Source organism: Chaetodon trifascialis, chromosome 17 (assembly GCF_039877785.1).
Source record: "Chaetodon trifascialis isolate fChaTrf1 chromosome 17, fChaTrf1.hap1, whole genome shotgun sequence".
NCBI lineage: Eukaryota > Metazoa > Chordata > Actinopteri > Chaetodontiformes > Chaetodontidae > Chaetodon > Chaetodon trifascialis.
This window is the reverse complement of record NC_092072.1, coordinates 8,662,775-8,689,205: the sequence shown is the minus strand read 5'-3', so window position 1 is coordinate 8,689,205 and position 26,431 is coordinate 8,662,775. Positions and strand designations below refer to the sequence as shown.

At 43.4% G+C, this 26,431-nt stretch overlaps 1 protein-coding gene across 9 annotated transcripts; it reads right to left on the bottom strand.

The window, feature by feature from the left end:
* Positions 1 to 880: 880 nt before the first annotated feature.
* ubap2l (ubiquitin associated protein 2-like) lies at positions 881 to 26,431 on the bottom strand. 9 transcript variants are annotated; one of them, XM_070984247.1, is made up of 30 exons: positions 26,380 to 26,431; positions 24,853 to 24,990; positions 24,016 to 24,093; positions 22,828 to 22,938; positions 21,264 to 21,438; positions 20,547 to 20,648; positions 20,365 to 20,410; positions 16,754 to 16,798; positions 15,855 to 15,961; positions 15,442 to 15,501; positions 14,767 to 14,819; positions 14,439 to 14,524; positions 14,027 to 14,207; positions 13,625 to 13,823; positions 13,179 to 13,513; positions 12,848 to 13,020; positions 12,263 to 12,383; positions 11,243 to 11,282; positions 10,945 to 11,134; positions 10,472 to 10,538; positions 9,842 to 10,172; positions 8,597 to 8,685; positions 8,412 to 8,465; positions 8,214 to 8,295; positions 7,790 to 8,007; positions 7,414 to 7,519; positions 6,017 to 6,142; positions 3,979 to 4,046; positions 3,601 to 3,795; positions 881 to 2,350 (listed from the first exon to the last, which is right to left on the bottom strand). In XM_070984247.1, exons 2-30 carry the CDS (start codon positions 24,946 to 24,948, stop codon positions 2,255 to 2,257), a joined length of 3,630 nt encoding a protein of 1,209 aa, XP_070840348.1. In that variant the 5' UTR covers positions 24,949 to 24,990; positions 26,380 to 26,431; the 3' UTR covers positions 881 to 2,254. The 9 variants fall into 9 exon arrangements, with proteins under 9 accessions (XP_070840348.1, XP_070840347.1, XP_070840349.1 ...); XM_070984246.1 differs by lacking the exon at positions 26,380 to 26,431 and adding an exon at positions 26,201 to 26,333; XM_070984248.1 differs by lacking the exon at positions 26,380 to 26,431 and adding an exon at positions 26,201 to 26,333 and having other exon boundaries at positions 12,263 to 12,353.

The window sequence follows — 26,431 nt, the reverse complement described above, 5'->3', positions numbered from 1 at the left end:
TTACGAGGTACTAAGACCAAAGTGAAAAATCTGAATATTTCCTCCACTTCCTGTTTGTTTACGTTAAAGCGGACTGCTGGTTCCTAGCAACAGCGCTCCATCGGTGCGAAACATTCCAAGATGCAGTCAGTCAAACCCGCACTATTTTATGCCATAGCTAATTGTGAAATTAATGACTGCATGGGTTAATTAGGCAATCTGACTTCAAAAAGAATAAAAAATGAATAAATACATCAATAAAATTAAAATAAAAAAAAAAGGAAAAAAAATAATAAAAAAAAATTATTTATCTGGATGCAAATTCCTTCTTGCCACATAGAGCTGATCTTTCCTGACATCCCGTCAGCTGTCTGAATACTGATTAGTCACCCAAAATGCTGCTTTTCACTTCATGTCTGACAATCTCACACCTGAGCTACGACCCCTCGTGATGAAAACAGGACATTTCTCTCCTGTCAGGAGCAGTTAATTCTTTAGGCCTGTTATTTAGCTGACAATCTAGATAGTTAGTCCAACCTGCTCAGCAGCGAGCCGTCAATCACATAAAGCATCTCATAAACAAACAAAAAGCGACTGTCTGGAGAAGTGCTGTGTTTGGAGTTTAATTTGGTACTGTTGATCCTCTGGAGTCTGTTAGATAATAGAAAGCAAACCCAAAGCCTGTGAGTCAGATGGTTTCACTTGTGCCAAACACTTGATGGCACAAGCTTTGTCTTCCAGCATTTGTCACTTCATTGTTCCGCTGATATCAAGAATCGGTGAATTAACGTTTCAAGCTGTCAGATGAATTAAGGCCAGCCTTCAGCAACACACACGTCAACCCTGTCAAACCGCTGGAGGAAGAGATGCTGCTGTATTTACAAGCCACATGAGAAACAAATATAGTTTCTTAAAAGACATTCACATCCAAAATGATGAAAATGTCTTTTTCTTGTTTATTTACTTAATATTTATATATTTTTACAAAATAAAAAAAATATATGAAACAAAAAGCTAACAAGTCTGCAAGGATTTGAGAAGGAAAAGGAGAAAGCCATCGAACAAACAGGGACTACAGTACTTGTGTTTTTTTTATATATGTACAAGACAAGTTTATCCATTTAAATTTTTTTTTAAAACGCACAGTACAAAAAGAAAAAATAAATCACTGACAAAAAAAAACCCATAGTACAATTCTGTCCATCAGTATTCAATGTTGCAGGTTTCCTTATAATGGGGGACAGGTGGTGGAGCAGGGAGGAGGTGGGGGAGGAGGGAGGGGGGCCTCAGAGACAAAAAATAAAACACACTGGAAGGCAGACTGGGTGTGTATTGGCCTTGGAAATCATTCTCAACATCTCTTGCAGAATAGCTGGGACCTTTATGCAACATATTTATATTTCATGGGAACAGTTACTGTACAGTGTTGGATCATGAAAAATCCTGTGCTAAGCAGAAAACAAAGCACAGTACACAACCCACAGCCCCCGTGTGTACAAACATGCACGCAGTCACATGACAAACACGCTTTCCTCACAGTCCAAGCCAGTGAGCTCGCTTATATGTCTTTATATATAATATATCTATATTTGGTAAAAAATAAACTTCACAACTCTACCAATTTAGAGAATTGTTTCTTCAAACTTAAAATGACATAAAAAAAAACCTTTTAACAGCAATTAAGCAAATTATTGTGTTTGGGTGTTTTGTGTGGGAGGGGGGAAGACTTGCCATCAAAATTAAGGAGTGGGGAGTTGAGGGTGAGAAATACAAAACCAGCCTGTCCCCCCCACCTTCAGATATTAATTCCTCCCCCATCAGCAAGGGGAAAAAAAGGGGGAAAAAGACAAAAAGAACAAAAAAAAACCAAAACACATTCATTCTTTTAGAAAACAGTTCTATGTTACATACAAGTGAAAGAAAAAAAGGGGTGGGGCAGGGGTGGGGGTTAACACGATACAAATTCCCAACACTCAATATTTCACCTCTTGGCGGTGTATTTCTATAACCATTAAGCTCCATTCTCCCCTCTCTCTCTAAGCCCCTCCTGTCCCTCCCACCCATCCATGCATCATTACAGTGCTCCTTCTCTCGGCACAGCACCTCTGACCGCGGTCAGAGCTGCAGGAGTGCTGGGCCAAGAGACTGGGGAGGGAATCTCTGCAGGAGGAAGAGGGAGTTTATATGTGGAGACTGTTTTGCGGAGGGAGTGATGAGCCCCCTTCTGGCTTCTGTCAACAGTGTGGTGGTGGTGGGGGGGCTGCGACGGTGGATGTTAGTTTGCCCCCCAGTTGTAGCTGTTGTATGCCGACTTGTTGATCTGAGACTTCTGCTGAATGGAGGCGTTCTGGCTGCGCTGTCCAGTGCCGCTCTGCAGAGAGAGGACAGAGTTTGTCTCACACCGGTCTGTCGATGCACAGTCATACACAGACACATGCACTGTGTTCTGTTTTAATCTGTCTTACTCATTGTTAGTGCAACTGTTTTCACCTGAATGTAAAAGCCTCACAGGGACGGGGGCTGGGATTCGCTTCAGCTACACACCCCGTTTACATTAAACGTGTTACATTAGTTCTGGTTTGGTGTGAAAGCTGTGCACAGTGCACACACAGCAACTCTTCCCCTTGTGGTGATAGAGTACGAAACGTCTCTTTTTTGCCCCTTTTCTACCTGTCAGCAGTTACTTTGCAGCTGCAGTCTCAACTAATAGTGCTGATAACTCTTAGTAAGCGCTGTGACAGCGGTGAAGAGAGCAGTGGAGTCACCAGAATCTGGTTTCTCCACACGTAAGTGCCACTGATGCAAAACAACAGTGATGAAAACTGTCTAATAAACGAGTTAATAGTCTTTTGCCGACTGGTGATCGGGATGATACTTAATCAATGACTTAAGAGATGATCAATGACTGCTTTTCCTACACTGACATTAGGTGATTTTAACTAACTTACCATCAGAGCTAAGATGTTATGAAAATAATCTCTAGATCTGCTCCCTGCTGCGCATTTAGAGACGTTTCTGACGGAGCGGCACGTCCTCCCGCTGAGCTCTGTTAATCAGCACCAGTGACGAGCGAATTTTAAATCCTCAATTATGAACCACTTTGCCGTCTCTTTTCTATCTATTCTCCGCTCTTCATATGCCTGCTCGCCAAAGCTTTGCTCTGCAATCCGTGAGAGTAGCTCATTTTATGGATATGATTTGAACTGTGATATTAATGATACTGATAAACACAACATGATGCTGTGATACTGTCACACCAAGCACAGATACACAGAGCGGTTGTTTAAACTGGAGACACAGCATGTTTAAACATGTTAAATAAAATGCTCACACTCCTTTTTAAATGCCATATAAGAGCTTGCAGACAGGCTGTGCAATATCTTTAGGTCCACCTTTGGCATCTGGTTAAAACCCTTCATATCCCCAAATACAAGATGTTAGGTATTTCTTTCACACCAAGTCGTCCATGCTAGCATTTCACGGGTGTGCTGTGACACAACTCCCCCCAAACCTGAGCTGTTAGATTTGAAAAGAGAAACAAAGTGTCTGACTGAACTGAACCACAGGTGTGACCTGCACAAAGGATGGAGAAAAACACAACAACAACAGCGCGTGCACTACCTGTCCATCCTGCTGCAGATGGTGGTGCAGAATCTGAGAGTGGGGTTGTTGGTGCGGTGCCAGGATGTGCATGAAGGGCGCCGGGGCGTAGCCAGCGGCAGCCGGGGGGTTGATGGGTCCTCCGCTCCCCAGAGCAGAGGGCAGGCTGAACGAAGCTGCTGGCGTGCCGGCATGGAAACCCTGCTTCTCAAACGACTGCAGGAGGAAGCGAGACAAAGAACAGATATTTTATGCTTGATGCAAACTATATTAGGTCTGTTTCAGCGGCTGACTAATGTCATTTTAATGCAGTTTCACCACTTGTAAGGATGTGGTGGGGTCCTTTCCTCTGACAACAGGCTGCAAATATTCTTCTAACCATGCATGATCTGTAATTACCTGCGTCTTTGTGTAAACGGACCCTGAAATATCTGGTACCCCCGTGTTGCTTGACGTCACAGAGACTCCTGCAGAGACAGAGGAGACAGGAGACAAAATCAGTCCAAAAATCTGGAAAAGCTGAGCATGTAAAGGAGACTTCGGTGACACCCACCAACAAACCATGACCAGCCACATGGTTATACTCAGATTCTCTCCAGCATACTTGCTACCATGTTGTACATACTGGGAATCTAATATCTATGATAATATCTCCAATTCAAGTGTCTGAGAAAAAAAAAAAAGATCATGTATCTCAAAACAAAGCAGAATCCCTGGAAATCTCAAGTATGAACACGTGTCAGCATTCATAGATGATTTTTGCAGAATTTCCCTTCAATGATGACAGCAGAGAGAGTGAGGAGATGAAGAGGGGTGAGATGAGGAGGGAGAGAGCTGAGAAAGATGGTGTTGCAGCGTATCAGTTCCAGTCAGCCACAGTGGTTAAAATCTGACTGTATCTGGTGGTTTCTGCTGTGGTTGTTCTGGCACACACTGTCCCCCTGTATCGCCATGGAGATGCAAAACAGGGTCAACTGATGTGCAAAACAAGATGGACACTGGACAGGAGGAGACTCATATCCAAGACTCAGTTCTAGTGACATTTACATAACAAAATGTTAGTTCCTTAAAGTCCCTCAACGTTTGATTTTTGGCAAAAAATTGTGAGCGAGAGGATGAGAAGATCATCCGGAGGTGGTCGATGTGACAAGTCCAACATTTACTTCAGATTTTAGTGTGAACACAACTTAAAGGACAAGGTTTAATCGATATACATTGACCCTTTAAACTCTCAAAACCCCTTTTTCAACACTTGTCATTTTAATTTGTTTTGAAAGCCTTGGTCCAAAACCATTGTGGCTGCTAACGTCAATACAATGAAATTTAAATTTTAATGTTAAGAGTGGGTCTGAGCTGAGCCCTTTACAAACATGGAATATGTAGCATGGCTGGCTCCATGTTCTGTATCTATCAAACTGACTTAAAATGACTTTCATTCAGTCAGTTATGTAAATGCTCTTTATAGCTTTATTAAGACATGACCGTGATGGAAATAGCTGCAGTGGTGATGCGATATTTGGCATCGAAAGCTAGAAAACAGTGGTAACGATTTAAGGAAGAAGAGTGCTTTGAGTTCTTTTACAGGCTGCATCAGTGATGGATTTTTTTAAATTCATTTTGCTGTTGAAACAGTAAATAACGTCCATCGTCAGCGTGAGGACAGCTCATCCCCGTGTGCCCGTGTAACCCTTGCATTAATGCCATCTGCCATTTGATTCAGACTTGTGTTACAGAAATGTTCTTCGGTCCAAGCTAGTAAAACTGATAACGCATGAAAAAGTGCCTCGGGTGCTTATTTTGACATGAGAACAACATACAAAATTCCCTTCACATTTACACAACAAGGTGCATGTCTGAAAGAGTAATCAGTAATAATAATTAAAACAAATCCACACACATTTCTACATAGCACAGCGTTGTTTGATCGAGACATTTTGTTGCCCTTTCTCTCTTTGATTGAAACCTATTTCACCCACAGGACAGTGAACTTGATACTCTGGAGACGGACATAGCAGCAATGACAACATGAGTGGAGAGCAAGCAACACAGAAGGAAAATGGGATCATCAACCAGAGAAACTCATCAGTTTATGGCAGCCACAGCCCTTGTGACCTGCCACATTTTCGACTCTAAAGCTGATAATTACGCAGTACAACTGTCTGGGATACATAGACCAGATTGGATTGCAGATGAGTTGCTCTGGAAGAGAACAGGTAACAGAATGGCAGACGAGGCTTGTAAGAGAGGCAGGCTGCACTGGGCTGTCTATAAGCGTATGTCGTGTGATGGGTCTTCCCACAGGCACAGCTCATCAGCAATGAGGCAAAGGAACAAGAGCAAAGAGGGGGAGAAGGATGGTTGGTGACACAAGGAGGAAGACGGGAGGGACAGGGGTTTTTTTCCTTGTCGTTTTAATCTGGCATGTGGCGGCACTCACCGACTCCAGGCCCGGTGACAGAGCTGGCTGGCTTGTTTTGTGCAGAAGCGGCAGCGGCCACGGCAGTGCCGTATCCGCCCTTACAGAAATCCCCACTCCCTGAAGCCTGGCCCACATCCTCATAGCCTGCAACAGTCAGACACACAGCCGCAGCCCACAGCGTTAGACACACCAGGCAGGGGAAGCAGACCTGCCTCAGATAGCATTTGCAAATAATTCATAGCGTTTTGTTTGAAACCGTGCACCACATGAACAGGTTTTATCAAACAGTGACAATACAAATAGTGTCAAGTCCTCTAGGAGCTATACTGATGCCTGTATACTTAACTGGAATTATCTGAACTTTGACACCAAATGCATTGTCCTGTGTGGTAAAGCCTGCCCATCCGGCACAGCAAGCAGGTCAGATTCAACGCCAACGTCATTTGCAAGTACTATTTGACCCAAGTCTGAGGGGAGGAGGTGGGGGAAGTGAGGGGGCAGGCAGGGTGTGTGTGTGTGTGTGGGAGGGAGGGGTGGGGTTGGAGAGTGAGCTTGAGTTGGGTGACGGCAGAAAGCAGCAGATGGTGCAGCTTAGAACAAATAGGTGTCGCACATGTAGTGACCAAAGGTGGATGTTGAGTGATGAATTAAAGTATGAATATAAAATACAGTACCACTGAAAAAGGAAAAAAAAGAATATAAAGTGATGGAGTAGACACCAGAAGGCCACTGCCAGAATGTGAAACAGCTGAGAGAAACTGGGCTCAAAGGGATATGAGGAAACATGGGAGGACGATGGGTGTGCCATTTGTTGGTGCGTTTAAGATGAATGTGTGTGCAGGAGATGTGGTGGAAGGTGAAGCCTTGGGGCAAACTCCACTTTCTGGAATGAGCAAAGCAAGCTATGGAAGACCAATAATCTAACCCCTCTGTTGCTTCAACCGGTATCACCAGGCGCCCCTGTTCAAGCACATCTTCCTAATACCATCCGGTTGAAATGGTAGTTCCATACATTTTATCATGAGGCCATTCAAAATAAGCGACAGACGTTTCTTGTCGTCATGAAAGCAGCAAAAAATACAAGATGCACATTCTGACACAGCGAAACCTGAACTTTAAATGGTCAACTTGAAGACGTTTTGTTCAACTTCGAGGTCAACAGTTCACGTGAGAGTCAGCGAGCAAGAATGTTCTATGAACCATTAACAGCTGCCTTGACACAAGCATAACAAACGTCTTTGCACAAGTGTCATGATTATGCTTGTAAATGCTGCACAGCTCGAATGAAATATGCACTCCACACAAGTGACAAATCAATGGGCTCAGTCGGCAGTTACTGGTATGCAAGTAGTATGTAGAGCAGGACCTGCATGACCCCTCTAAACATGCCGTTTCAACATGGTTTAGTGCCTCACCAGTGCTGTATCCATGGGAACCATAGCCACTAGCCTGTTGGAAGGGTGTGGCTGATGCATTGACGCCGACATTCACACCGTGCTGCTTTGACGAGGTAGGAGCCACCTGGACAGAAACGACACCACGGCATGTACTGTCATCAAGGGAGGAAACTGAACAGACAGAAAAGGGAACCCGAGGTAGCACTGGTGCTCCCCGCTGAAGATCTTACATGCGCCAGCGCAACTGTTAGGAACTCCACTTTAATCAACATGCACTGCAACATGCTTTTTTTTTTTTTTCTACCTTAACTGTATCACTGACAAAATGCTTTGGTAAGAGAGAGAGAGAGAGAAGAACTGTAATGAAAGATTAGCCAGACTTAAGTTTTCTCACCGGAAACACAGCAGGTCCGTACTGGAACGTATTGGGCAGGCCCGGCATGCCAGTGTAGTATGGGAGGCTCGTGTAGCTGTAGCCAGGCGGCAGCGCGGGATTGAGGAAGGGCTGCTGTGTGGTGTGATGCGTCTGGGTCTGGTTCTGTTGTGTCTGAGCTAATGTGGTGGCTGGAGCCGGGGACGATGCATCACCTCGACCAAACTTCGATAGGTCACCTGCAAACACAGGAAAGGGGAGGTTGGCAGCTGGGGACATACTGGACTACAAATACCATTCCCAAATATTCCTTGGGTTTTTCATTGGGATTATATCTAGATAAATCCTACCAACAATAACAAAAACAAACAAAAAGTAAATTCAATATCCGACTGTATTTGTTGTGAGGATTATCATTTTACAGAGTTGTTAGCGACTGGCTCACCAGAGTAAGGGTTGCTCGTCAAGCTGCCCTCTCTGCCAGTCAGTGCTGTTGTGGGAGTTGCAAAAGGGATGCTGTAATAATCCTGGAGAGAGAGAGAGAAAAATAGTGAAAAAAAAGAAAAATATAGACCATGAAGCAATGACTTGTGCACATGTTTTCACTGCAGCAGTTTTACACTTTTCACAAAACCAAACTCACCAGCGGTATTCTTGTCTGCAGCATCTGTAGGTCATCATAGCCGTACACCTGAGGCTGAGACGAAGCACAAAATGTGCCAGAAAACCATGTTATTATATCATAGTTATGTTATATAACATGAACTCTGGTAAGTACAGGTAAGCTCAGGTTGTGCAAACACTGACTTGACCCTGGCAGAAACCTACAGGGTAGGCGTGCAGTAGTCCAGGAGCCATGATGTATGGGTTGGGCAGTAGAGGGGGCACTCCAGGTGGCAGGTTTGGAGGTGCTTTCCCTGTTAACACAGAGCCATGAAAAACATTTAAAAATACAGCATTTTACCCAACAAGTCAACACTAATATCCATTTTCCTTGTTTGACTATGCACACTGAAAATGTTGTGTGTAAGCATCTATATTTGCTACCGTCAAATCACAACTTAAACTACAGAAACAAAGAAGGGCAGCACGATCAATCATTCTCCATAAGCTGCATCAGTAAATGACAAGACTGCAATACACCACGTGACGAACTCTGCACTGGAGGAGATCTAACGTGTGAGAGAGAGCGAGACAGAGAGGGAGAGAGAGTATGACCCTGAGGAAAAAAAAGCTTCAGAAGAGCAACCAAACGGAGAGCTGATGAGTCAGAATCATGGAAACCCCCCACCAGTGACTGTGAGGAAATGGAAACCAATTTATCCATCCAGTTCTGACAAAAACATTGCACGTATACAAAGTAAAGGGCCACAGTCTGTTATCGGATTTTTAATGAAAAGATGATTGCTGTCAAAAGCAAATACTTCCCAAGCAATCTTTCGCCATAGATGCACCACTGCGGGGTAACAGCACAAATTTATACAACCACCTGAAACAGCAGCGCAAAATCTATTTAAACCACAGAAAGTTGCCAGAAAATCAATTTTCTGACTTGACAACACAGACATCCATAATGGTTGCACAGTTAAAGATCACCATGACCAACAAGCTCTCACAGGCACAAGAAGATTAGAGGTAATCATTTATCACCTGGTCAATATTATAATGCTTTGATCAAAATGGTGAGAAAGGAGGGATTCCACAACAGCATTAACGCCACAAACAAGCTCCGCTTCATGCTCTCCTACAATTATTTGTTGTTCTGCCAACTCAAGAGGGTAAGGCAGACCTGCAGCAATGGCAAATTTATGCTGAAACCTGACTATGAACACATACAGAACCCTGTTCTATAAGTTATTCAGAACTTAGTTATTAGTTATTCAGACTGTGAAGCCCTGACAGCAGATTACCAAGGCTACAATTAACTCACCGCTAAGGCTAACTGCATATTGACAGCACAAATTGAAATATAGGAGGCAGACAACATGAGGGGAAAAGGAAAAGCTAAAATGTTATTTGCTGAGCAATCTCACAAAGTGTCTTTTTGACTTTGAGCTTGTGCTCGTGTCTAACCTGAGGATGATGCAGAGCCACGTGTCGATGAGGAAGTAGCTGAAGAAGGAATGGCCGAGCCCGTCGTGGAGACTGACATAGTGGAGGCTGCTACAGCTGGGGCACCCATGGAGGCAGTATTGAGGCCCATGGCCAGGCTGCTGACGGGGCCGAGGCCAGAGGGGGCTGAAACTGTGGCAGAGCCCACCGAAGAGGCCTGAGGGGCCCCTAGCGACACCTGCGCAGCAGCCACCGAGGAAGAGGAGGAGGGGACTGATGACGACGGAACGGCTGAGACGGAGGAAGGAAAAGAGGAGGAGTGCAGGCTCGAGTCACCGTCTACGCTGGGATGCTGTAGAGGCGGAAGGAAGAGGAGGAAAAGATGTGGTTAGGATTGATGAGATTACATTTCCATTAGAGTGAATGGACATCTAATGAGTCTAACTGCCATCACAGGAAATGCAGCTTTGAAAAGGCTTACACAGATAAAGGGAGGTACATCGTTCTACATAAGCCTGTTGGCACAACTCATGCTGTCTGTCTGGTTAAAAAAAAATCTCATCTTCTCTTTCAATGATCATAAAGAGCAAAAGACAGCATGCTCGATCCACCTGATGGGTATAAATTAAGAAATACACATGAAGGACTGACCAGTAAGCTTGAGTTGGAGGTCCGGACTGAAGATGGTGCAAGGTTGTTTTGTTGTGATGGGTGAGAGCTGTTTAAAAAAGAAAAGAAAAAGTTAAAGACAGGAAGGTTCAGAGTCGGGTTGGCAATTGGACGAACATCTGCGATTGGCTCAGTCCACGGCCTGTTGTTTTTTTAGCTGAATTTTGTCATTTTATTTTGGTAATTTAAATGACCGCCTCCGAAGGATGAATAAGAGCTGCTGCTCAGCAACAGACTCACGTTCAGCGAGCTCTGTGAATCAAAGATTTATTTCAATCAAACCAGAGTAAGTGAGGGAAGAGTGGACGGACTAACCACGACGGTTCCTGTGAGCGTTGTTCCTGTTTCAACAAAGTGTGTTTTACTACAACAGATGCATGGTTGTATTTTGTGAGTTTATTCTATTATTACTACTTAAGTACTAAATGATATGTGTTAATTTAGCTACATCTCACTTGTTGTGTTGAGGAGGGGGAATGGTGCTTGGAGGCAGGTCCTCGCTGTGCCCCAGAGCACTAAGGGATGTCTGATTGGATGCAGTCAACAAGGAGGCGGGGCTGTCAGTCAAAGTGCCCATGCTGGATACAGATGCCTGCGTGACTGAATCAGAGGCCGACTTGACGGATACTGCAGAGCCCGCTGCAGCTGTGGAGAGACACAAGAGACTTCTGGAGCAGATTCCAATCCAGAGTGATCTCAGACCATTTCAACAAGGCTTTCGGGAGAAGAAGAGCTTTGTAAACACACACTTACCTTCCACAGACTGTGTCGCTTGTATCGAACTGAAGCCGTTCTGTAAAACCAACAATGAAGGTGAGCTCACAGGTTTCTATGGAAACAGGCCATTGATAAGAAGCTGAAGTGTGCCGGGCTCTTGGAAACTAAGAGGTTGTTTTATATGTCGAGTATTTTAACTGCAGGTCAGGTTTGAAACCAGAGGCGCATTACAATCGCTGCCAACTCAGAAAACAACAAAAAGCTGGAACAATGAGGGGATAGAGTCACACCACTGGCACCGACTGAGTGTTCAGTTTATTAAGAACATCTGCTCGCTTCATAATCTTTGGATTAATGATCAGTAAATGAGTTTAGTGATGAAGGAATAAAGGAGGTTGACCCAGATAAAACAGGGACTTTAAACCTTGAGACCCCTGAAACATACAAAAAATGTGTTGAATTCAGTACTAGAGGGCGTCCCATTGTTTCTACATTCAATGCACATAATAGGACAACATACATACAACTATAATCATTTTTATAATTTTCTATGATGCTTGAAGACTTGTGACCTCTGTGGATGCAATTCATGTGGAGCTCTTAATTTTAATCAGAGGTTTTAATCAGACAGTATTTACAGCTGATACAACTGGAGACGCGTGTATTAAATCAAAGCCTCTCACAAGTACTGAGCTCCACAAGACCAAAGGCGGGGTGGACAAGCACTTTGTCTACGCCAATCACTGCTGCAATGCTGCCTTTCAATGGGGTCGTGTTTACTGTGTTCACAAGATAAATCCATAAGAACGCCCCCCCCCCCCCGGTGTGGTAGAAGACATTTTCTGAAAGCTCCGAGCTCAGAAGTTGTGACACGATCGTCTGAGGAAAATGCTAATATTCCCAATGGTGTCATGTTTTCCTGTGTCACTCTGCCTCGGCATTTCCTGCACAGCTTGCTAAACTGTTAGCTTCGGAGGCTTTGAGATGCAGACAGTAGCATCCATGTCACTGTTTCCTTGTCAGCTTAAATGAAAAACAGGGAAGCTCGGGTCTTACCTTGGGCTGCATATCCTTCTGAGGGGAGGAGGACACTGAGGGGGGGTAGCGCCGCGTCTGAGGCGCTCTCTGATCATACAGGTCCATCTGGCTGGAGTTGGAGAGAGCTGGAGTTGACTCACTGCAGATTGTAATGTATCAAAGTCAAGTTTGATGGTGTTCTTAGAGAACAATTAGTGGTTCTGACTTGATGATTGATAATAACTTTCAATTTTAAAGCACTTTTAAAGACGAGGAGTTCCACTTAAATATCTTTATGATTGGGACTTCTAACAAATGGTGAACAAGAGGAAAAAATAGGAAGACTTTTACATCTTTTCAAACAGTGACACGCAAATCTGTCCAGCACGGTCCTCTGCTACTGAATTATAAGATCTTACTAACGTATTGTTTTGTGTTGTTTGAAAGAATGAGTCTTGATGATGCCTGATGTCACCATGTGGGACAATGTAGGACATTAAATATTATAAAGATAACTACAAACAGTTTCTTTCGACCTACTCAGGATATGAAATCTCCTCTTCCAAATCATTCACACTGCAGTTGCGTACACCTTTGCACAGTTGTGTTCTGGTATGTACCAACCTGCTGGGGCTCGTGTAGAGACTGTTCTGAACCTGGTTGGCTGGTGTTGCAGTGGTTGGGGCGGACTCGTACTCTTGAAGAACCGGTTCTGACCCAAACTGCAGCGCCCCAAACTGAAGATTGAGGCCTGAGATGTCTGTTGAGCCGGGCATCTCTACCGCCATCGCAGGAATCTGAGGAATATTATGAAAGAAGACATTACTTTCATGCAACATACTACTTTTGTAAACATGAACTTCTGAAGTGTCCCTCTGACTATTTTAAGTGGGATTTGAACACTTTCTAGGAGACAGTCCATCCAGAATTTATTATTCTTAACGTTGAATGTTACCTTTGTTGTAATAGAGGTCCTCTTCTTCTGCTGTTTGAGTTTGTGTTGCTGCAAAGGCAGCGGACTCTGGGCATCTGAAGAACTTGGGGAAACTTGCTGACCTAGAGAAGGAACTGCTGCCATTTTGGGAAGGGAGGAAGCAGGCGGAGGCACCACATGGGGCGAGGATGTTGTTTGTTGGGGTAAGGACGAAGATGAGGAGACAGAGGAGGAAGGAGGCAGGCCCTTGTCCTGCAGGAAAACATCCAACATGGACGAGGTTGAGGTGGCGGCCTGGTAGGGCTGCCGCTTCGTAAAGGGTGTGTGGACCGCAGACTCTGGCTGAGTCTTCATATCTGGAAAAAGATGTTGAGGGGATGTTCAAGGAGATTGAAGGGAAGTTTTTCAACTGAAATATTAAGTCTTGTAATATATCTAAAAGTAATTATAATAGGACGTCATCTCACCATATTGTCCCAGTGAGGTGGCACTGGTGTCCCAGGATGAAGGGGTTGTGTTGGGAGGTCCAGTCTGGGAGTGCTGGGCTGCCAGCTGGGCCAGTGCCTGGGCTGTTTTATACTGCTCCAGAAACTGAGAGCCAGTGGTCCCTGTGCTAGCTCCTTTAGGGTCCCCCACATCCCCGAAACCCTTGCTCAGCATGCTGACCTGCAATGTTTGCAGATTATGACACACTGTTATCACAATAATGCAGCATTTGCATTATTTAAATAGTTGCCTGGCTCTACATTGGTTCAATATTGACACAGTGTCATGGCTCTATCCTCTTCCTGTGTCGTTGGAAAGCGACTGAGTTTTAAAAGTTAAGGGATCATTTCAACTACACAGTTAAAAAAATGTGTGGGTCTCACCATGCTGTGCTGGGTGTAAGGGGTGCTGGAGGATGTCTGGGACAGTGGCACCCCTTGTTTGGAGTTGCTGAAAACCAGTGACTGGGACAAGGAGGCGGGCTGGGTGGCCTCCATGGGGGGGTTTTCTGTCTCTGAGGAGGAGGACGGGGGAGTCTTCCCCAGGAGCACCGCAAGGTCAATCCTATGGCAAGGTGGAAATATTTACTAGATTAGATTTCATTCTTCCCCCAACCAACAGCTCACGTTTAAGAAACAAATTAATCACCAATCATCATATATCAGACTGACATTGGTATGTTAAGTGATACACCAGTTGATCAAGTAAACCGTGAAACCAAGCAAAATTTTTATTTATTTTTTTTTTCAACCAGTTTGAAAAGCATTAATTGGACTATTAAAGTGCTCAAGTGACCTCTGTCCTTTGGTGATGGTGACGTTCTCTTGAGGCAGAGGCATGGACGCCACACTGGAAGCTGTGAATATCTTGGTCTCTGAAAGCTGCAGAGAGAGAGAGAGAGAGAGAGAGAGAGAGAGAGAGAGAGAGAGAGAGAGAGAGAGAGAGAGAGAGAGAGAGAGAGAGAGAGTTATAAAAGTAAACATCTAGATTCAAAGGGAGATCCAGCTGTCAGTGAACCTGCGCTAAAATCTGCTCTAACTTCTGATTTTTCTTTAGAGGTGTTGGCTTAGTGTTATATTTAGAGCTGCAGCAGTCGCACGAGGTTAAGCCCAGAAACACTCACATCCTCATTCCAGTCCTCAGTGCCCCACTCCTCTGTGGCAGTCCTCCAAGCACCTGTGAGTCAAAGAAAAACAGTGCAATAGTATTGTGATTAGGGCTGTACCGAATGTCATTTCTCACATTCAAAGCTAATTTAGGGTGCTATCACACTGCTGCTAGACCGTCCTGTTAATATAGGTGCGTGTCTCCCTTTGTGTGAGGCAAGCAGGAGAGCAAACAGCTTTATGACCACAGTGAAAATGTTGTTTTTGAAAGAGTAAACCCCAACGAATGTGGACTGAAGCAGAATATTTCTTTAGATAAAAAAGAAAAAAATCTGGAAATGCTTATATATCTTTCTTCTTGCATGAGTGGATGAGGTTTGACTTTTGGACTCGACAGCGGCCTGGAGAAATTGGATCACACAAGACAGTATGCAAACCACCACTGGAATGCAATTCTACAATTGGTTCAACGCTGATAATGTGAGTGTGGCCGGATCTTTATCTGCAACCGTGCAGAAATAGGGAGTTTAAACAGAATGAACAGACATGCAATAAATAAATAAAAATAAAAAATAAAAGCCGTGCAGCATTCCAATGTTGATTCAGAAGTAAGGCCCTAATTGTGATGGGCGAAGAGAGCTTCAAACAGAATAAGGGATGCAGAAAACCAGCAGGAGCGAAGGCAGATTTACCAGGAGCAGAGTCAAACTTGGGCGGGTAATTTGTTCCTTCTCCTGCCGAGTATTCCAACCCTGCAGACAAAGACAGAGGTGAGGAGATCAAAGTTAAATGTAATGAAAACAGATGATAATCCTTTAGTGACCTGGACACAGACATCTGGATGTAAAGCTCTGAGACGGCATGTGTGGGGGTTCATGTATTTGTAAAAAGTGCACGTTTGATGATGAACGCTTCAAGGCAGAGCATAAAAAAAAAAAAAAAAAAAAAGAGTCTTTTAAACGACCATCCTTTCATCTTTACTACGGGAGCTTCTTGAGAATGCTTAACATGATTTTTTTAAATTGTTCGGATGCTAAACAGATGCTTCATTGATAAGATCAACTTCTCTTACTGGAGGGTAACATTACTTAATAAATTAACTTACTAGCTCCCTCCTCCAGCTCCACATTTCCTGTGTTGTTCCAGGTGCTGCCCCCCCCATAGTTTTCTTCTGTCTGGGCTGGCTCCGCATAGTCAGCAGGGTTGAATGTTCTGAGAAAGAAAGCGATAAGAGGGTTGAGAGTTGAGTGTGGAGGGCTGTCGACACAACCAGAAACATCAGCCAGGTGCCCAAGCACAAAAATCTGAGGTCCACTTTTGAACTTACCTACTATAGGTCAAAGTTCTGAAAATGTTAAGCAGAAGCAGACCCCAGTTCAGTTCTTAAGAGCAGCAAAACCACTAGTGATCTAGTTGGTTTTGTGCCTGCATATTGCATCAGTACTCTTTGAATAAATCCCCAGCACTGCTGTTATCATCATTGGGCTTTTTAGCTAATAGAAACACTTCAGAAAAGGAGTGATTGAGGTTGAAGTGGGAAGACGGGAAGAGGAAATGATAAGAAACTGAAGTTAAACCATTACTGTCTTCGAGAGTCTGTGCAGCCAAGACATGCAAATAAGTAGGTGTAAGCTTTTAACACTGTTTTTGTTGTTCGTCAACAACTCTTTCCTGGTACTGCACATCTTTCACAATGTGAGACATCTGTATATGCTGAGAAATTTAAAGCTGGTGCAACCTAGCAACATGATCGAGTAAAACACTTTTGTTTTGAGTCAAGCCAAGCCGCCTTCCTATACAAATCTGAGGACATTTATGGCTTGCGTGACGAGATATAACATCAAATTACAGGAAGATCATATCTTTTTCAGGTTCTATTCATAGAATGAGGAGTAATACTTTCTATTTTGATAACATCTTGTGCCACATCTTCCTGTTTTATGGCACTCAAAATATCCCTACAGAAAGCAAGAACAACAGACACACCACAGGCCATGAACTCACCTCTCACATCCTGCAATATCATATGTGGGCCCCTTATCAATCTGGCTTTAGAGGAAAAATAATGGCAATTACTAGAGGCACAACAAAGTAAACGTTGAAGATCAAGCTTTTGTTTTTCAGACCACAACCTAAAGCAACAGCATAAGCAAAATGCCTTCAGTCTGCCTGTGCCAGTCCTGTATCAAACACTCTACACCTGTCAGTCACTTTATAATGCAAGGCAAGCCAGTGTGCTTTTAGTCACAGTGTGTAAACACACAGTCCAAGCAACCCAAGTCACCACAAGTATACACAATGCAGCCACAAACAAAAAAAACTGTTGCTAGATGAGAGCAGCTGTGCAAGAGTAAATGCAGTAATCTTTTCATTAATGCAGCTTATGCCTAAACAACCTTAGGAATTTCAATGGTACCTACCATCACACAGACAGCCATACAGGACGCTGCTGTGAATGCATCAGTCAGTCTCAATATCTCCCCCATTAAAAGAAATTAAGTCAGCTAGTCTCATTTGACCTCACTGTTATTTTCTTAGGAAGTTGAACAAGGCAAACACATACAGACAGATTGCTCTCTGTATTCCTCAGAGGCCAGCAAACTACCAAAAACACAGGACACGCTGCATTATTTGGCTCCAAACTTCTGTGAGGAAACAAATCAACACCACTTTGGAAATAAGAGAAGAGGGAAGCATGTTCACTGAAGATGTAAAGTGAAATTTGCATCATTTTAGATGGAGGAATAACAAAGTTTGAGTACTGCTTTGTGCAAACAAGTAACTAAAGCAGGGGTTGGCAGTGGGGTGGAGGGGGGAGTAGAAGAACACATTAGGAGAAAAGCACAAGTTCATTCATTCATTTAGCCTATAATGGAGACATTAAAACAGACAGAAATGGTGCCAGCCGGACTGGATCGCCTGTCAGCCTTCATTTTCCCGGGAGGTCATACTCAGTGGCAAACACGGTTTTTGGAAACCAATGTACACACAGATGTTCTATCAACATTTGCTTCATAATGATATGGTAAAGCAGAAAAGTTGTCTATTGCCCATTTAACTGGTTCAATGCACATCAGCACTTCAGTCTCCACCAGAGAAAAAATACATTTATACTATTGTTTTTCTAGCTGTGTCTTACAATATCAGCCATTTTCATGGGGTTTGTATAACACTAACTTTGAGAGGCTTGTGTGGATACAACAGACTGGGACTCCCATCTCCTCTCTTGTTTTTTTTCATCCAAAAACAAAGGCAGCTAACAGTTGCCCCGAAGAGGCAGCACTGTCAATGAGCCAACCATTGCTGTGGTACGAGTGAATACAACTGCAGCTACATGATGAATGCATCTCCTTTACACCAGCCAACACCAGCGATGGCAGAGGTTGATATACTGCATGCAGCAATGTTACAGGCTGCATTTATGGCCAACGATATCCACATTAAATTAAGACTCACAACCTGCAGGACAGTGATAAAATTTAAATTTTAAAACCATGATTTGATTCAGCAACGATGAGCCAACACTTCCTATTTCATATATACATGAGCAAAACTATCCCCATTTCCTGACAAGGTGAAAGATAGACTGAAGAACTGTGTCTCATAGTAACATTTCCATTATTAAATCACTATTATGGCACAATGCCAAACCCTGAAGACCTCCTTAAGCAGTGTTGTCAAAGCTTTAAAAATGTAAAGATTGAATAGCTCCCACATTGCATTAAATGATAATACTGAATGTGCCTCTGATTCTTGGAGCCATGATGATTTCCACGCCTAAAACAATATGGATGCATTTTGAATATACCAAAAGTGAGGCTTGGGCTACCGGTGTCAGTGGAGCCTTGGTGATGTAGTGATAACCAAGCTACATTGGTTATACTTTCTGTTTTCCAGCTAGCATTGCCCATCAGACTAATTACCAAACGATCTCATTCCTCCTACTGGCCACAGAATGAAAGAGTGACTGAATCTGTGTCTGAGATCCTCGGCACCGTGATGTTTTCTGCATCTACATCTGCTACATTTGGCCATTTCTAGGCAATATTGAATTTATTCCTCAATATTCCTTCTAATCATTTAAGGTCTACAACAATTTTAGAACAAATCTCTCTGATCAGCGTATTCATCAGTATTTCCCTTGTGCGATCAGCCTCACAGTATTCCTTCAGTCTGATTGAGTGGATGCTATCATTTTTATGTTAATGTATTTAAGTACTCTGTGCATGTGACTTGAATGGTGCAAGCTGCCTGAGCATCATCTTAAAAGGTACTAACACAGGGTACCAATGATACACACACAGATGCAAACCAGCCGACTATCATCTCATCACACTGTAATAAACTGATCACCTAAGCAGACCTTAACTGCTTTAAGACAGCCACCTTTAAAGCCGCGTGAGTTTCATTTAACTCGCTGTGTTTGACGGACATTGAAGCCAAGCTGGTAAACTGTATCTGCTAGCAGCAAGAAGCAAAAGCAATCACAGAACTGTTGTGTGGCACGAGGCAGGTGGGGGTTAGGTCATATGAAAACACCTCAGCTAGCACTGCATGCGATTGCAGGTGGGAAGCCACAGCGCTCAGCTCACCAAAGACAAGCTTGTTTTACAACCATATGAAACCAATCATATTGTAGCGTTCCTTGAGATACGCAAGTCAGTATCTGAGCCCACACTCGACAAATATACTTAAAGCTGTCAGATGTTTTTACAGCGTCACAGGACACAGACCATAAGACACGTGGGGTTTTGTAACTTCATACTTATTGTGTGCTCCACCACTTGAGCAAACATCTATCTGTGAATTGCAGTGTAACACTCCTCGTTTCATTCAGGCCTACTTCTGAGCCACTGTGCCTCAAATATACTTTTATGGCACTGTTACAGTAGCTTTGAGGTACACACTCATTTCAGTAGGAGTGAAAATTACATTCAGGCATCCCTTGGGAGGAAGCCACTCAGCCTTTCACCTTGCTCGAGAAAGCCACATCATGTCACATGCGCTACTTGAGCAGAGCCCAAAAAGATTTAAAGATCTAGAACTGCAGAGCAACATCGCATCACACCTGAACGCTTATCATCAAGAGCAGGAAACGTGCTGTGACAACTTCTATGATGTCGCCCATTAAATGACAAAAAAAAAAAAAAAACAAGTCAAGAATGTCGGCACACTTGAGATAAGTACTTCCTCTGTTATGAAACCTGCTGGTCAAGATGTCAGTATGAGATGCCAACTCGTCTACTGACATTATGAAGTGCGCACGCACACGCACGCACACACACAAAGTGAAACAGAACAAGGAAAATACAACTGAATTATTCGTTGTACAGGACCAGAGAGCAGAGACGGTTCACGTTAACCAATTTGGCCCCTGACACCCTTCTGAATGGATCTATCAAACTTTCACTCTAAATAAAATGTTTAGACACTGTGCACTCTCTGAAGAGAGATATTCAGCCCACGCTGTCCCATCCGATTGGCTGATGTATGTCCTCCCTCCTTAGGATTAAGGCTAAACAATAGGCTGGGGTCCTGCTCTCTGGTGACCATGGCAACAGGTAAAAGTGGAACAAAAGGCCTTCTGGTTTAAGGCAATGCAGGTGTTCCCTTACCCCATGCCCTGTGCCGAGAATCTGCCTCCTCGCCGTCCAGATACTCCTGGGGAGACAAGTGCTTGGTTCAGTTTTTTAGTCTGACAAATATTGTGACAAGAATGGCAGCAGTTAAAGTAAAAAAAACCACCCCCATCCCCATCCCCATTTTGATTAGATGCATTTCCTTCATCAACACTCACCCACAGTCCCTCTTCCTCTGCCTCTTCCCCTTCGGCCTCGCTCTGCATTTCTCCCAGCTACTCCAGCCTTGCCTCCATCCAAGCCATTCTCCTGACCACGGACTTGAGGGAGGAGGAGAGAGAGAGCGAGAAGGGCATCAGAAACAAGAGCTTTAACATGAAAAGCTATTAAATAACTGCTGTGTTGGCAGAGGCAGGGACATACAACTGCAACCCTTTAAATAGCCCTTGAGTAGCACGGTTTAGCCTTATTGAGGCAGGGGATAATGGAGATGATCTACAAGACGCTGATCTCTCCCTTCAAACCAAAATATGTTTTCAAGCTACTCTGATTAGTTTAATGTGGTTCCAAGCCGGCGCTGTTAAACTGCATTTTTGTGGCACCTGCAAGACATTACTATTCTTAACCTCATCTAAAAGACACTGTCACTGTCACTCATAACTCCCAAATAAATCTGTGAGTCCTACAGGGCTCTTGTATGCTGATGCATGGGTTGAAAGTATAGCATTTGTTTTGATTAATGATCAAAAGTCACAGGAGAGGAAGCTATCTCATGTTGTAAATCCAAACATGCTCGCTGCAGGAGGCCAGTGACTGACTACTAAGAACATGCTCAGTAAAACATACTTTTCTGCATATCAGCGCTCTGTTAGGCTCAACAAATAAGCGTATTCTCCAAAGATAACTGAGCAGTAAAAGGGATGGTAAACACTTACACTCTCGTCCCCTGCTGGCTCCACGGCCCTTGCGTGGAGCTCCGCCTCGGCGACGTGCTACATCTTTCTCTCCTCCTTTCTCCCTGTTCTCTTTTCCTTCCTCTCCGGTCTCTGCCTGGCTTGTCTCCTTCTGGCCTGACACCCCTTTCTTCTTCCCCACCATTTCCCAAGAGTCCTTAGGAAGAGATAAAGACAGCATTACACTGTTGTTCCTTTTAGTCAATGTATGCCAGGACTTATCGACTTTGTGCCGAGTCACGAAGACAGAAAACAACCACTGAAGAAAAGCAGAGATCAATTTAAGGGTGTTTGTAGACCACGGCCAAAACAACAGCATTATGTGCCCTTACAAAATATGATCAAAACCAAAATACATGTATTCATAAACAAACAGGTTGGATGGTGAGTGCTGGCATTGGCTTGAGAAAACTGGTCGGGACAGAGAGCTAATTTTAAAAAAGGTTTTGATGCTCTTACAATTCATCAACATGTGGTAAAGTCTACTTCTGACTACTTTAAAGTTGGCAGCAACTACTTTAAATTACAAAGTGAAAAGTAAAACAAATTCTGTTTTGGTCGTTGTCGGTAATTTCCCAGCAAGCCATATTGAACTTGCTCATTTTAAAGTCCCTCCACTGAGCCTGCATCTTGACAATTCAAGTAGCTGACAACCCCTTATCAGGTCTGATTTATGTGCTGGCAAGACCCATTTCCGCTGTCTGCTTTCAATGCCCCCCTATGCTCTACTTGTTACCGTTATATCAAAGCTCGCATGCATCCATAAGGGCTCACTAAGTTGGTCCTTGCTGCACTTGAGTTTCGAGGCTTGTATACTACTATATTCTGTGTACTACTATTACATGACCATCTCTTTATGTTCACAGACTTTCACATTGGTTGACTCTACTGCAATACTACTACCTTGTATTGCATTTCAATTGGATATTGTGTCTCATTTAAAGTGTGTGATGGTTGTATTTTGTCTGTTTGTATTGCTTGCGGTCATTGTTATAACAATTTATATCCTTCCCCCTTGGCCAAGTCACTCTTGAAAATGAGATTTTAATCTCAGTGATGCTTTTATCTGGTTAAATAAAGGATATCTTTAAAAAACAAAACAAAACAAAACAATAAATTAAAACTAATCAACAATTCATACATACAATTTCTGAGAATTATCAGTGGATTCCTGTCTTCACCTCTAGTTCAGTAATTTCACTGATAAGGCATGACAGTAATAAACATATTGATCATATGTTTTTAATGGGTCAGTGACAACATCATTACTTGAGTGGGCCATGCACAAATGACCTACTGACCAACAGGAAAGTACAGAAAATGTGTTTACAATGGTCATCTTCATGCGCCTTTTTACATTTAAACAAAGCTTTGTCTTATCTAGAAAACCCTGTCTCTTTCTCTGTCTAAACCATGCTAAACTTTGACAGGAGTCCTACCCCTAAACTGTTAGTCCACTATAATAGTTATCTAAGCCAGTGTGGCACTGATTTCTCCAGAATCTGGCCCCCACAGAGCTAAGCCCTCACACAAAGCCAATACTCACAGTGTCTGGGCTACCCTCCAGCAACACGTTAATGGCTCTGTTGACATCCCCGTTGCAATCATGCAGTGCGATCATAGACTCATCCTGGTCCTTGCCTGTGATGTCAATCAGCTGGAAAAGGTGGAGTAGCATGATAAGATACAGAGGTGACCACTGGCTGACACTGCTTGCAATTCATTTTATAAAAAGGCTCTAATGTAGACGTATCCAGAAAGCATGGATTAAAAACATGGATTCATCAGGACACGGTTAGATACAGAACAGAACGGCTGCTACCTGCAGGGAGACAGCATCTTGATCACTTCAGTAGCTTGAACATAAGTTTCACTTTCCATAAAGGCTGTCATCATTGTCCTTTTTCAGTGTCTTGGAAATTATTACACACTATTGAGCATGAAAAGAGGTACCACACTCTCTTATCAAAAGGTCTTGATGACCTCTTTGAAGAACTTTCTGACCATGATGTCATTTAAGGGTTTTGTTTTTCCAACTCTGACTTAATCATTAATGTGGACAGACCACGCAGGATTTAATGCCAAATTCCTGATAGTGACACCTAAAAGAAATCTAAAGCTACACTGGTAAGATTAAAAAGAGTGCAGATATCAAGTGCATGTTAAGAGATGAGCTAGAGCAGTTCACTAATTTATCAAAGGCAGGAAACTACTGAGATTCAATTCACAACAGCACACAGTAATAACCAGGGTGACACTTGGATACAGATTTTAACCTCTTAACAGAAGTGCAAAGGAAGAAATTGACCAGAAACAATGATTAGCCTGGTCACTTTCTCATAACTGAGGGAGAAATACAAGATTACGCTTTAAAAATATATAGCTAAAGCTATTATTTCTTTTATTACCACAGCTAGTCAACACATTTCAAAGCTATTCACAGAGTAACATGATTTCAATACAGTCTTGAGACTCCTACGGATTGAACTATACACCAACATCACAGCCTTACTATAATATACTGAATACTGTGTCAGTGACTTTCTGTGCTTGATGACAAACCACATCTGCAAAGCATAGGAGACACACATACTCACCAAATGCAAAACACAGTAGATGTCACACTATGCAACAATGCTAAAACACAAAGTAGTGCTTCTTGTCTATTTTCAAAGGTGCAAAAAAAACTACAAAGGAAAGCTAAAGTAGGAGAAAAGTAGGTGCATCTGCTCACCTGTTTGACCTTCTCTTCAAAGTCTGCATCATTGTGGTCTGAAATCATCTGCGCGAGTCGGATCTGCTCTGCGGTAGCCTGTTCCAAGAGGAGTGAAACACCCAACATTTACAACAAACAGAAGCACAAGAAAGGACAAACACCTAGCTCGAGAATAATTTTGAGCGTACAAAATTCAACAGCTACTTCAGTAATGGTGTGACGTTATGCTGATAACGCTTTTCTGTCATGGTGGTGCACACAGACTTTCTGTGAATACCACATCTGTTCTTAACGTTCACACCAAAGCATCGAGGGAACACAGTTTCTTACTCCTCTATAGTCTGGACTGCATGCATAAACTGCTGTTGCATATACATTCTTCACGATTAATTTCACAGATTGTTTTGTCTGTGGCGTAAATATGCCAACATTAAATGATCACAGAAGGACTGGGAACTATGCACTTAAATTATCTTGCAGACATGGGAAACTTAAATGACCAACAACTAATGGGAAGTTATGACCAAAATATACAAAAAACAGGGAAACAGACTGCACCCAATAAGATACGCAATGTGCTGGAGGGACACACCATGATGAGGAAATTTATCAAAAGGCTATATAATAGGGCTGTAACTGGCATAGTTTTCCATAACCTCTTACAGAGCACATATTGTTGTGGTAGGCAATACAAGGTAATACAGCCCCAGTTGTAGGTGTGTGTACCAAGTAACCACAAACTTTATGTCACACAAAAAAAAGTAACATAAAGTAATAGTTGACTAGCTGATATAAAACCCTGGTGCACATCATTGTGCACCTTGGCAGTGTGACAGGTGGTGAGAGTGAAGGTACCTGAGGCCTTTGCTTGTGCTGTGTCTGGCTCTGTGTCTGGCCCTGTGTCTGCTCCCAGCTGCCCCGGGCTCGGTTCCCGCCCATGGACGTCATCATTTACAGTATATACAAATAACAGTATTTACAAAGGAATAACACCTGAGAAGAGAGGGGTGAGAGAGGCGTTACAGGTCTGTGACTATGACCTACTTATGACATGTACATGCCTGGTTCACTTGAATACTACTTCCTCAAACTGCCTGCTAGGTTACTGCCCGGTGGGAGGAAGCTAGCAACGCTATCAAGAAGACAGCATCAACTTTGTTCCCAGGGACGCCTAGAAAACATTAACAAAGGGTGTTCTTCAGCCCCGTTTGTAGACAATGTCTACAACCAAAGCTAGCCGCGGGTTTGACCCGGGAAGCAAGAGTGCCACGGTGCACTGGGCGCTGCTGCACTCAAGGCTTACAAGTGCATAACGTTAGCCAACTTATTTACCTCTACAGAACCTTATGCAACACTTTCTGTATCAAAATAGCTTTGGTGGTGTTTAGTTAACCTGCATTGTGAAACGACAGTATATGATCTCCGTGCACACGATAGATAAACACTAACTTACTAAACATCAAATGAGAGAGAGAAGATATAAACACACTCAAGACAACCAACTACATCTCTGTTCGATCACAAACTCTTAACCTTGCTATCGACAGCGACTCTTTAATCTTGCACACGTTACGTAAAACCCTGTTTGGACTAGCGCACAAACAAGCCTACAGCCAGGGCCCGTCGTACATATCCAGTTCCACTAGCCAGCCACATGGCCAAAATGCTAGCCACCTAGCTCGAGGGGAAAACATCCAGCGTTGAAGTCTCAGTGGGCTTCCGCTTCTCACGGTTTCACCTCATGGCGACAACGAGGCTATCTCTACCAGCCGCTAGCTAACCAGCTAACTGAGTGCCGATAACTGGTTATACGAGGCTGAGTTGTTAGCGTTAGCCGAATTAGCTTGATAGCCAACAAGTTAATGAGCTAATCAGCTACTGGCAAGCAGTGAAGCTTTCATGTTCGACCAAACCAAAAACGCCCATGCCACTCCGCTGCCACCAGTTGTCTGCTAGCGACTGTTAGCTATGCTAAATTAACGAACTAGTTAGTTAACGTCGTTTCGTATAGCTAGCCAACGTTAGCCAGTTAGCCAGGTTAGCTAAGTTGCAGCTCCATAAACTGCACCTCCATTCTAGCAAAATCATTCACAACCACTGTCCTAGTATAACCTGATGGCCGGACTTTCGACACAGAAATCACCGAGGCTAAAGGTAGGCCTGCAGGCCGCTAAAATGAAAATAAATAACAGGCGATACTGACCAGAAACCCGGCTCAATATTAGACACTGCTACACAACCGACCGACAAGTGGTCTCGTTGTCGACCCTCTAGTCGGATTTAGAACAGGATATAATTCCTGAACCCTAAACTGATACTACTAAATTGGGAAAAATATAACGAAGCGACTCGCTCACACAATAAGCGAGAGACTGAATTTACCTGTTTCTTTTCCACTCTGACACCACGGAGAGCTGCGTCACGTGGTTTACAG